Genomic DNA, 12,838 nt, shown 5'->3' on the forward strand with positions numbered 1-12,838 from the left:
AGGGAGGACACAGGAGAGGTTTTCTTTTGATGACTCTTCCATGAAGGTCATATTTGTGCAGGTGTCTCTGAACAGTAGAACAATGTACAACTCCAGAGTTTGCTAAATCTTCCTGAAGGTCGTTTGCAGTCAAGCAGTGGTTCTGATTTGCCTTTCTAGCAATCCTACAATTAGCTCTCACAGAAATTTTACTTGGTCTTCCAGACCTTATCTTGACCTCCGCTGTTCCTGTTAACTGCCATTTCTTAATTACATTTCAAACTGAAGAAAGGGAAACTTTAAAACACTTTGCTATCTTCATATAGCCTTCTGCTGCTTTGTGGGATTTTTATTTTCAGAGTGCTAGGCAGCTGCTTAGAAGAACCCATGGCTGCTGTTTTTGGTACAAGGTTAATGGAGGCTGGGTTTTTATAAAGCAGTGAAATTTGCATCACCTGGTCTTTCCTAAAGCTGATAGTGAACAAGCCATAATCCTAACACGCTAATTAAGGTCTGAAACCTTGGTCAAAATTATCTGAGCACACAAATCTCCAAAGGCGTCCAAATTTTTGTACTGGCCCATTTTCCTTTTTGCAATTTTTAAAATGTAAAAGATTATATATTTTTTTGCCTAAAATACAATAAGAAATGTGACATCTTTAACTTTATGCTTTTTAGATGTCATTTCATCTTCAAAGACCTACTTAATAATATAAGCAGATTCTATTGTGAATCTGATGGGAGATCCAATTTAAAATAACTTTTAATGTAGTGGCAAAAATACTTTGCTATATCTGAACATTTACTTTAAATAGTTCTTAAACAAATATTGAGGTGTAATTCCTGGCAGTATATTATTTACATGTTACTTACATGTCATCTACATAACAAGGATATGGCATCTGCTGAACATATACTCCTGTCCTCTTCTCAGTGCCAGTTTGTATTCTAATGATTGCCTGTTCAATGACATCCTGGAGATAAGCAAATCCACCCCAGATATAGCGCATGTCTTCGAATGGATCAGCACGAGGACCGGGATCCCAGTAACTACAGAGGTAAGAAGATATATTACACTACCTGTTGGGCAAATGTTAAAATGTCATCTTCTTAATCCACATATGAGGAATGCAAACCTAAAAATGTGGGGATCTGTTTACTATACACTGCTCAAAAAATTAAGGGATTTGGAAAACCACTACATATACGAATTTCCTGACCTCTACTCTACTTCTTTTAGAACAACATCCCAAAAATAATCTCTTTAAATGTTTACTTTCTCACCCAAACTGAGCCTACTTAATCTAGACCCTTCAAGATAATATCTGAACCGGTCTATGTTTTTTTCTCATTGCCTTAATGCAAAATCAGTATTAGCTTGGACACTAGAGGGACTATGACCCACCGCCTCTATTACAATGGGTCAATGAACTTAATGCAATTAGCTCATCTGAAAAGACGAGGTGGACTTTAACCAGGAATCCCGATAGATATCCATCAACGTGGAAATATTTCAAAACTCCAACTCACCCTTTATTTTATCTAGGTGCCCTGTATCTTATCGCGACATACACACCGCCTTTTCTTTTTTTTTTTTTAATCACTATATCATCTTTTACATTTAATTATCAGGTCTTCTCTTACCAGGTCTGTAGGATCCTTTCTCGGGTTCATAGTAGACTAGTGAAAAACATGATTCAGACTGAAGCCCCAGACAGAGACATTAAAGCACTGTAGACTGCCGGGTGAACAGGCCCTTAGTCCTTGAACACCCACAAGATGTATTTGATTCTTTCTCGACATGATAAACAGAAAAAATTCTTTCAAGGTCAAAGCTGTTTATTTTTAGTGATTTGCTACTCCAGTCCTTGTAACGTGGCAGAAAGCACCGGTCAGATGATCTCCGGACTTGTAAACAGTAGGAGGTAAACAACGTTAACTCACCCATCCTTAATCTTGTTGGTTCTCTCTACATTATCGATGTCCATTCTGATTTTATACTTGATGTGTTGAGGTAGTACAGTATCATCTTCTGGTAGGTCTACAAAAACGACACCTGCCCAGAACTTTCTTTCATTTAGAAGTTTCATGGACTTGTCAATAAGAATTTCTTCATTGTCCACTGGTTCTAACTTGTCCAGATTGACACACTGAAAAAAGATAATGGTTACATCACTAAATTGTAATAAACAAGCCCAAGTTCCTTGGTGTAGTGTTTTGCACCTTAAAGGGAACCTGTCACCACACTTGGCCCCTATAAGCTGTGGCCACCACCAGTGAGCTCTTCTACAGCATTCTAGAATACTATATATAAGTACCGAGGCTGCACTGTATAATAAAAGTATTAATAAAACTATATAAATTTACCGCATAGTATAATAAAAGTGTTTTTTACATTAGTAAAAAACACTATTATAATCACCTAGGGGGCGGTCCGGTCTGATGAGTGTCGCTGCTCTCCTGTCCGGTGCCTCCTCCATCTTCTGTGATCTCCTTCCTCCTGCCTAGCCTCGTGCATGACACGTCCAGCGGCGTCATTAACAGTAAGGCCTCCATTGAGCTCCTGAGCAGATGCACTGTGATCTGCCTGGCTGAAGGCAGATTGAAGTACTCTAGTGCACATGTGCAGGCAGTCTTTGACCTTTTTTTGCGCCTGCACATGAAAGTACTTTGCCCTCAGCAGGGCAGATCAAAGTGCGCATGTGCAAAAGCGCAACAGAGCCCTCTCTGTGAATGACGCCGGATGCGTCATGCACGAGGCTGGGCAGGAGGACGGAGATTGCAGAAGATGGAGGAGGCGCCAGACCGAAGAGCTGTGACACCCATTGGACCGGTCCGCTCCCCTAGGTGAGTATTATAAAGGTGTTTCTTACATTATACAGAACGGCTGGGCTCTTATATACAGCTTTATAGAACACTGTATCTAAGAGCCCACTGGTGGTGGCTGCAGCTTATAGGGGACAAATCTGGTAATAGGTTCCCTTTAGGAAGGAAACTATGTGTTATTCTGACCAAGCAATGTGTTTTGTAGCCTTTTTAAAGATAAGGACGCATATATAGAAGCCACTGGTGGCTGATACAAATGATAAGTAGAATTACTGCTTAATAAGCAAAGAGGAGTAAGAAAAAATGAACAAAATTGTTAGCGTCTCCATATTTTCAGAAGTCCTCTACAAGACTCACCTCCATGAACCGCGACATGGTCAGCACGACGCGGTCCGTCTCATTGAGTGCATCTCTCCAAGTGTACAATGCTTCTCCCTCTGATTCTTTAGCAAGAAACTTTGCAATGTCTTCTGATGACCAGCCTGTTGCATTTAGCTGGCGATCCAGGAACTGTTTACTGCCCTTGTTAGTCAGAAGGGTCTGAAAGAAGAATGTGAAAATGTATGTATTAGTTGTATCTGTATAATATCAGAACCACATATTTCATTGACTTTCACAGTGGACACAAGCATATTGTATTGAGCCTCCCATTGGAAAAGGCTTCCACATCCCATTCACTACATGCAAAAGTAATCAATGTAGAAATGTGAAAATATATGGAAAGGTGCAATATATTCATACTACATACTGCTGTGATGTACTCTATAATATAGCATCCAAAGGTAAAGGGGTTTTCTCACAAAGTTAATTTTATTCAATAGATCTTTAAATAATAATAAGTTACACAATTGGATGTGATTAAAAAAAAATAAAATGTTTCTGTGCTGAGCTAATCTTATATATGTGTCAATGCTATGTACTGTGTAATGGCTGTGTCTGACTGTACAGGGACATGGTCTGATCATACCACATCTCCTGTGCTGAGATAATCTTATATATGTGACCCTGCTATGTACTGTGTAATGGCCGTGTCTGACCGTACAGGGACATGGTCTGATCATACCACATCTCCTGTGCGGAGATAATCTTATATATGTGCCCCTGCTGTGTACTGTGTAATGGCCGTGTCTGACCGTACAGGGACATGACATAGTCTGATCATACCACATTTCCTAGGAAGGGGAGGAAGCAAATGTGTATAAAGACATTACAGCACTGGATCATAACGGATATAAAGACATTACAGCACTGGATCATAGCTGATTCTTTCTGTATTGTAAAACATTTCCCTGCCTGTTTTTTTAAAATGTTTCACACCAAAGAAAGGATTATTTGTGATCCTGATCTGTAGTGTCTGTATAGTCTTTTACTCCACCCTACCCAGGAGCTGTGGTATGATCAGACCATCTCCAAGTACGGTCAGACACAACCATTACACAGTACATAGCAGGGACACATATATAAGATTATCTCAGCACAGGAACTTTTATTTTTAAATACATCCAATTATGAAAATTATTATTCCAAGATCTATTGATTAAAATCAACTTTTTTTTTTAGGGGAAAACCCCTTTAAATACTATAGTAAGAGAAAAGAAAAGTTGTCCAAAGAAGAAGTATCAACTATTCACAGGATAGTTAATATCTATGTATAATTGTTGGGGATCACATTCATAGAGCCACTACAGATTATGAACATAGGGGTAGCAAAATCCTGTTTGTGAATGATGGATTTGTGAGCACGATGACACATGCCCATTAATGCTTCATTCACATAGGTGACTATGGGACCTCCATTCTCTAGATCATTGGTGATTTTGGGAATCGGATCCCCAGCAATCATACTGTTATCATCTACCCTGTGAGTAGGTGATAAATGTTGTTTAATGGACCCTTTAATTACATACAAATTGTGAACCAGATCCTTCTCATGCATTTCATTCTAAACACTAACTCTTAATGCAATCCTTGGGAATGTTGTGCTCAGGGTGGAGCGCTGTGTCACATATTGTAATTATTAGGCAGGCATTGCCTGTGTGTGGAATGTGCTACATCACTTCAATATCATTTTGGTCACATGTACTTATCGCTTGTTCAACTACCCTACTAAGAAAACGATTAGATCAAAACACATGCTGCTTATTACTGATCCAGGATATCATGCCGATGTGATCATCCAACAGCTCTGAAGACTATAACGTGAGCCCATGGGGAAGGTGAAATGGGATAAAGGGGGTTTCTCCTGAATCCAACCCTGTTCATTAGGCCCAATTAGGGCATACAGATAATGCTGAGGTGAGTCCTCGTCTCATCCCCTCCTCCAAATGAAGAAATGGAAACGTGAGATGCTCGTATAGAGCAGCGCCTGTCCTGCTAGTCTTACGCTGTCCCTGTATTAGGGTACTTTCACACTTGCGTTGTTTTTCTTCCGTTACAATCCACCCTTTTGGAAAAGAGCGGAATCCGTTAATGGATTCCGCTGTTTCCCATAGACTTGTATGGTTGACGGATTGTACCAAAAGGACCTGCGTTGCTTCCACTGGGCGACGCTCCGTTGCTTCCGCCCAGCGGGAGGAACGCAGCATGTAACGTTGTTTTGAGCAGCGGAATCCTCTGGATTTCACTGCGCATGCTCTTTTTTTTTATTTTTTTAAATCACAAACTTTATTTTGGCTCGCGGTGGCCGACCGTTCAGCTGAGCGCCCGGCCGCCGGCATGCCCGGCCGACGGCAAGTGACAGCGCTCAGCTGAGCACCCGCCCGCCGGCATGCCCGGGAAGGTGACAGCGCTCAGCTGATCACCCAGCTGTCGGCTGCAGGGAGCTATCAGCTGATCACCCGGCGGCCGGCAAGTGACAGCGCTCAGCTGATCACCCGGTGCCCAGCTGCAGGGAGCGATCAGCTGATCACCCGGCGGCCGGCTGCAGGGAGCGATCAGCTGATCACCCGGCGGCCGGCTGCAGGGAGCGATCAGCTGATCACCCGGCGGCCGGCAAGTGACAGCGCTCAGCTGATCACCCGGCGGCCGGCTGCAGGGAGCGATCAGCTGATCACCCGGCGGCCGGCAAGTGACAGAGCTCAGCTGATCACCCGGCGGCCGGCTGCAGGGAGCGATCAGCTGATCACCCGGCGGCCGGCTGCAGGGAGCGATCAGCTGATCACCCGGCGGCCGGCAAGTGACAGCGCTCGGCTGATCACCCTGCGGCCGGCTGCAGGGAGCGATCCGCTGATCACCCGGCGGCCGGCTGCAGGGAGCGATCAGCTGATCACCCGGCGGTCGGCAAGTGACAGCGCTCAGCTGATCACCCGGCGGCCGGCTGCAGGGAGCGATCAGCTGATCACCCGGCGGCAGGCTGCAGGGAGCGATCAGCTGATCACCCGGCAAGTGACAGCGCTCAGCTGATCACCCGGCAGCCGGGAGCGATCAGCTGATCGTTCACAATAGTCTGCCGCCGGTAAAACTGTAAAAAAAAAAAAAAATCAAAACGGATTCCGTTGTTTTGCAGCATCCGTTGCATCCGTTGTGCCACTATATGCAACACATCCGTTGCATCCGTCACACAACGCAATGCAACGGATACCGTTCAACGCAAGTGTGAAACTAGCCTTACATGCATTGTTCATTCATCTAAAAGGCCCCCAGATAATAACACACTTGAAAAATAAAAAACTAACCCTAACAAGATCCATCTCTTTACTGCTTTCCAGGAACTTTTCGATTTCTGGACGAACTTCTTCCCACATGGCTCCAAGATCTCGAAAAACACCCAACTCTTGGAAAGTTTTATTGACCTGAAAATCAAACAGGGAGGAAATAATGACATGAGTTCAAGGTTACACACACACATACACACACACAAACACACATGCGCTCATACACACACATACAGTAAACACACACACACATACATGCACAAACCACAAGCATACACACATGCACATAAACACAAGCCCATAAACACACACATACATACACGTGCACAATCACTTAAGCAGACACGCACACATGCGCACACACACATATACACAGACAACTGCGCACAAGCACTTAAACTCACACACATTCACACGCATATAAATACATATGCGCACAAGCACATAAATACACACACAAATGCACATAAATACACACATGCACACATATGCACATGCACATAAACACACACAAAAGCACATAAATACACATGAACATGCACACAAGCACATAAATATCCACACAGGCACATGCACATAAACATACACATGCGCACAAGCACATAAACACACATACGTACATAAATATACACACATAAATACACACATGCACAAACACATAAACACACAAACATACACAAGCGCACATGCACATAAACATACACATGCTAAAAGCATATAAACATACACACACATTCACACCCACAAAAATACACACATGCACATAAACACACACAAGCACACATGTGCACATGCACATAAACACACACATTCACACAAGCACTTAAATACACATGTGCACACGCACATAAAACATACACACGCACACATGTGCACAAGCTCATAAACACACACACGAACATAAATACACACACGCACACATGCACACACAAATACACATACAAGCACAAAACACACACACATAAACACACACAAATACACACACACATATGTACACAACACACGTTATCACAAGTAGCAATGGCCTAGTCCTTACCTCAGACATTAACGCACGCGTGGCCGGGGTGCTTGGCGTAAAAAGGATTTTGCCAATGAGTAGAGGTTTCAGTGCTCTCCAGATCATTCTGTACAGAGGACTGGACTCGAGGGTCATCATCAGGTCATTGCAGTAAGGAGCTAATAGCATAAGACATAGTATAAGTATCATAAAAATATAGTGAATATATTGACATGAGCCATGAAAACTGGATATGCTACATCAGAATTTGGCTAATGATACATAGATGAGCAATAGACTAAAAATGTATTTTGTTAAACCTAATCTAACTTGTCTAATGTAATATTCACAGGACAAAACTCTAGAATTTCTAGTGTATTTTCACTACAATATGTTTCATATTGTAAAAAGACTATAAATAAGATGCACTTTATATGGCACGCATGTTCATGATTTCCTTAGGTTTATAGATACTATCCTCATGTTATCTAAATATTCTAGGAAGAGAATGCACATACTTGTAGAATTATCATACACGGCTGAAGACTCGTCCTCCGTGCCGTTCTCCCCTCCTTCGTTTCCTCCAAATAGTGCCTTATAGTTGTTATCCTCATACCAGTTGAGGGACTTGATCTTCAGACCCCCTCCTTCGGGGTGGCCACACACAATTCGGGATACTGCTTGATATAGGGAGGTTGGGGAGGCTGTAGAGTTCTCACTCGTCAGGAACATGACCTCCTGCCTCATGTCAGACCAGCTCTTCATAGTAATAACCTGCACATGACAGGAGCGCACGGATCAGCAATGTCACAAAGGCAGAGCCCCTCTCATTGTACGTCTACTATGAATCACAATGAAGGAAATCTACCATATGTTGCCATTTTACTTTGTTCACTGCACCTCCATACAGACTGTATACTAACAAATGGAACAATTCTAACTAAAAAAAATGACCTTAGATATAGACAGCTTCAAGGGTGTTTTCCTAAAAGTTTACATTTTGGACTAAAAATTGGTTTTCAAATTTTTTTTGTATTTGGTGCCTTCTAAAGCCTGTGTTGTTTCATTGCACATTGTTGGCTGAAGAAGGAGTTATCTAAGGGTGGTGTCACACACAGCGACGACGACAACGACGTTGCTGCTACGTCACCATTTTCTGTGACATTGCAGCGACGTCCCATCACTGTCGCTATGTGTGACATCCAGCAACGACCTGGCCCCTGTTGTGAGGTCGCCGATCGTTGCTGAATGTTCAGCTTCATTTTTTGGTCGTCGCTCTCCCGCTGTGATGCACACATCGCTGTGTGTGACAGCGAGAGAGCGACGAAATGAAGCGAGCAGGGAGCAGGAGCCGGCGTCTGGCAGCTGCGGTAAGCTGTAACCAGGGTAAACATCGGGTAACCAAGGGAATACCTTTCCCTGGTTACCCGATATTTACCTTCGTTACCAGCATCCGCCACTCTCGCTGCCAGTGCCGGCTCCCTGCTCTCTGCACATGTAGCTGCAGTACACATCGGGTAATTAACCCGATGTGTACTGTAGCTAGGAGTGCAGGGAGCCAGCGCTAAGCGGTGTGTGCGGCTCCCTGCTCTCTGCACATGTAGCTGCAGTACACATCGGGTAATTAACCCGATGTGTACTGTAGCTAGGAGAGCAGGGAGCTAGCGCTAAGCAGTGTGCGCGGCTCCCTGCTCTCTGTAGCACAGCGACGCGTGTCGTTATGATCGCTGCTGCTTCTGCTGTGTTTGACAGCTAAGCAGGGATCATAACAGCGACTTAGAAGGTCGCTGTTGCGTCACATAAAATGGTGACGGAACAGCGACGTCGTTGTCGCTGTCGCTATGTGTGAACCCAGCTTAAGAATGTGTCAGTGAGCTTGTTCTATCAAGGAGTTTGTAACTCTTTTTAATTTTCATTTACTGAGCTTCTCTCAGCTGATATATGACCACAAACTATACTGTGGTCTGTGAACATAAATCAGCTTAGAGTAGCACAGAATAAGACAGATAAAAGAATTACAAATAGTGAGGAGCGAGAACTACAATGCTAGGGTTCTCAAAACGAGTAGGTGATGCTCGGATGGGCGCAACTCGTGTACTGAACCTGTCAGGTGCAATATGCACCCAGAACCACGAGCAGTTCTAGGTACATATTGCTATTACCTGCCTAACCGTCCCTGTATACACTAGCATAGATAAAGAGATCTTTAGAAAAAGGATTTCTAAAGATTCTTTATAATATGCTAATGAGGGCAGGGACTAGTCCACTGGGTGTTAGTTCCCTTGGCTAGCTGGCCCACATTTCATGCTAGCATGTCCCTGTGTGTGTACTAACATGTTAATGAATACGCAGCAACGCTGCACATACCTCACTGTTCATGGCAGTCGGTGGAGGATGGATGCACACTGCACATGATCCGGAGTACCCAAGGCTTTCAATCATGCGCACTTAACTGATGCCGGGTGTACGCTTCCGGGCTACAGTGAGGTACAGTGTGCATGACCGGAAGTCCCAGGGACTCTGGATCATGCCTAGTCCTCATCCATCCTCCGCCGGCCACCATGAACAGTGAGGTATGTGCAGCGTCGCTACGCATTCATTAGCATGTTAGTACTCCCACAGGGGCGTGCTACCATGCTATGTGGGCTGACTAGCTAAGGGGAGAAATGCCCTTGGGACTAGTCCCTGTGCTCATTAGCATAAGATAAAAGACCTTTAGAAATACTTTTTCTAAAGATCCCTTTATGCTAGTGTATACAGGGACTGCTAGGCAGGAATCACTAATATGCACCCAGAACCTGACAGGTTTTCCCAGAAAAATGCTTGAGTTCCGCCATCGACAGCCTTTATACTCAAATGCTTGAGTTGCGCCCATCCAGACATCCAACTGCTCATTACGAGTACCGAGCATAGTAGTGTTCATTCATCACTATGATCTCACTGACAGATCATCAGTTCACTCAGTCAGCAGCCAATATTGTATAGTGAAACAAGCACCCTGTAAAAGCCAAGTAATGCAACATTTTTAATTAAGCTTAACTGCAAAAACGATTTTTAGCCCAAAATACCATCATGTTAAGAAAAAAAAGCCTCCTAAGGTGCCCATATAATTCAAGTCCAGTCTAGTGTACAATCAGGGAAATGGGGAACACAAAAAACATCAGAACCCACCAGCATATACGATAGCATTATATTATAAATACATAAAGCATCTATAGCATAAAGGGGACTGATCAGAAAAGGTTGGAGCAATAAAAGTAAGCACTGGGAAGGATTACATGGTAATGGGATGTCCCAATGCGGACCTACAAGTACACACATCTAGCACTATAGTATACATTGCATTAGGACATGATGGGGCAGGGGAGAAAGGATGAAATCATGAAAATGTATGGAAAATGCATGTCTGAGCCTATCACACATTGCAGACATTAGCAAGCTGATTTCTTCTTGTAAGACAACAACAAACAACTTGTGCAGGGTCAAGTCAGTAAACATCTAGCAGAGGAGTCTGACTCCAGACGCAAACAGCACAGATTGTTCTGTACAATGGAAAGAAAAGCCTGAAGTTCCCTCTAGAGCCTGAGAATGTGATTGCCGCCCACACTGGGACATCTGCCAACTTTATTTTACTAAAGTCTCCTATAGCCACATCAGCAAGATGGGAACCGCACGCTCTGTCCATCATTTTTATACGTCTTGCCCCAGACCTGGGGGCCGCCTAAGAAAGGGAGCAGCTGAAGGAAAATCACATAGGACAAGTTTCTGCTGGTCTGTGGTTTAGGGCTGTAACCTCAGATGCTTCACATTATATGCGTACGATTCACGGGCGAGAGCGAAGAAAATACAACCATTATCTCCCAATGAAATGTATGAAGCCTGGCATTTGTCTGTGGAAACATCCAGCCGCCTGCTGCCCCCGAACATCTGCTAGGTGTAAAGGCAGACTGTCCGAGAAGGGGCCCACTTTTCTCTATTCATTCCATGGATTCTTATAACACGTCTTCTTTTCACGCTTCACTTTAATTTTTTTCTTTTTCTATTCATTGAGTCAAAATTTGATTATGAGCTTTTTTTCTTTTCATTGTAGCATACGTTGTGTTATGTGTAGGGATGATCGAATATGTCAAATATTCGGCAACACCTATATTCGCCGAATAGGTCGCCGCTATTGGACTATTTGCGAATATTTGATGCGCAATGTAAGTCAATGGGAAACTCGAATAGTTGCCGAATAGCAACTATTCGGGCTTCACATAGACTTACATTGTACATCGAATATTCGCATGGCGGTGAACTATTCGTCAGATATTCGCAAAGCCGAATATTGCCGAATATTTGTGATATTAGATCATCCCTAGTTATGTGATGTCACTAAAAGAAAGACACTTGCATCTTCCCCTCTAACCAGAACAAAAAATGGATAGGTATTGGGCGTTAATGCTATGTAATAAGATTAATGGAAATGATAAAGACACCATAAGGGCATAGTTGTTTTGTTTTTTTTTGTTTTTGTTTGTTTTTAAAGTACGAGAAAAATGGTCCTAGTTTCATCACTGGATTTGTTTAGTTTCTGCAGCTTTCAATCCGAGTTTGGTTTGAGTTTCACCATTTTTTCTCAGATGAGTATCAAAAAATATTTGTCTGCCTTCTGCTATCTGGTTTGTCACAGAATGCCACAAAAAGCTGTACGATTTTTATTTCATGGACCCATAGACTTGCATTGCTCATTTTGATCTGACATGTCTCTACAATTTTGTGCAGCCCTCAGAACAAAATCAGACATGTGAACAGCCCTATGGACTACCCTAGTAAGAGGTTCTATCTGTGAAAAAAATGGATAATACTTGACCCCAAAAAAACAGACGTCTGAATGAGCCTAATGCGGGCGTTAAACAAGACGATCTATCGTGTGATGCATCGTCAGGGTCACGGTTTTCATGACACACATCCGGCATCGTTCACGACGTCGTCTCATGTGACACCTCCGAGCGACGCAGAATCGGTCAGAAATCGTGAGTTGTGTACACGTCGCTTATTTTTTAAAAATTGTTTATTTTTCATGGCGCCGGTTGTTCATCATACCCGGAGTAGCACACATCGCTCCTTGTGACACCCCGGGAACGATGAACACAGCTTACCTGCGTCCCGCGCAGGGCTGTGGAGTCGGTAAGCCAAGCCTCCGACTCCTCAATTTCTCTTGCACCGACTCTGACTCCGGCTCCGACTACGACTCCGACTCCGGCTCCGACTCCTACATATATTGCTTATAGTTAGGTGAAAAATTTATTGTAGTACATGAACATGTGTATGTGAACATCAGACATTTAATAATTTTTATGATACAATAATCAAGATATTTGGATAGAACATAAAATATATT

The 12,838-nt window shown here is 43.3% G+C and overlaps 1 protein-coding gene across 2 annotated transcripts in view; it reads right to left on the minus strand.

Annotated features, from left to right (window-relative positions):
• Window positions 1-12,838, minus strand: part of ABCA1 (ATP binding cassette subfamily A member 1) — a 162,169-nt gene that overhangs the window by 73,930 nt on the left and 75,401 nt on the right. For both annotated transcript variants that reach the window (XM_075316595.1, XM_075316604.1), the window contains exons 9-14: window positions 7,974-8,229; window positions 7,495-7,634; window positions 6,480-6,596; window positions 3,163-3,345; window positions 1,924-2,129; window positions 853-1,029 (exon numbers count right to left, since the gene is read on the minus strand). In XM_075316595.1, the coding sequence (XP_075172710.1) occupies window positions 853-1,029; window positions 1,924-2,129; window positions 3,163-3,345; window positions 6,480-6,596; window positions 7,495-7,634; window positions 7,974-8,229 (1,079 nt within the window). The remainder of the gene's footprint in view (window positions 1-852; window positions 1,030-1,923; window positions 2,130-3,162; window positions 3,346-6,479; window positions 6,597-7,494; window positions 7,635-7,973; window positions 8,230-12,838) is intronic.

Source organism: Anomaloglossus baeobatrachus, chromosome 1, assembly GCF_048569485.1.
Source record: "Anomaloglossus baeobatrachus isolate aAnoBae1 chromosome 1, aAnoBae1.hap1, whole genome shotgun sequence".
In the NCBI taxonomy this organism is placed as follows: Eukaryota; Metazoa; Chordata; class Amphibia; order Anura; family Aromobatidae; genus Anomaloglossus; species Anomaloglossus baeobatrachus.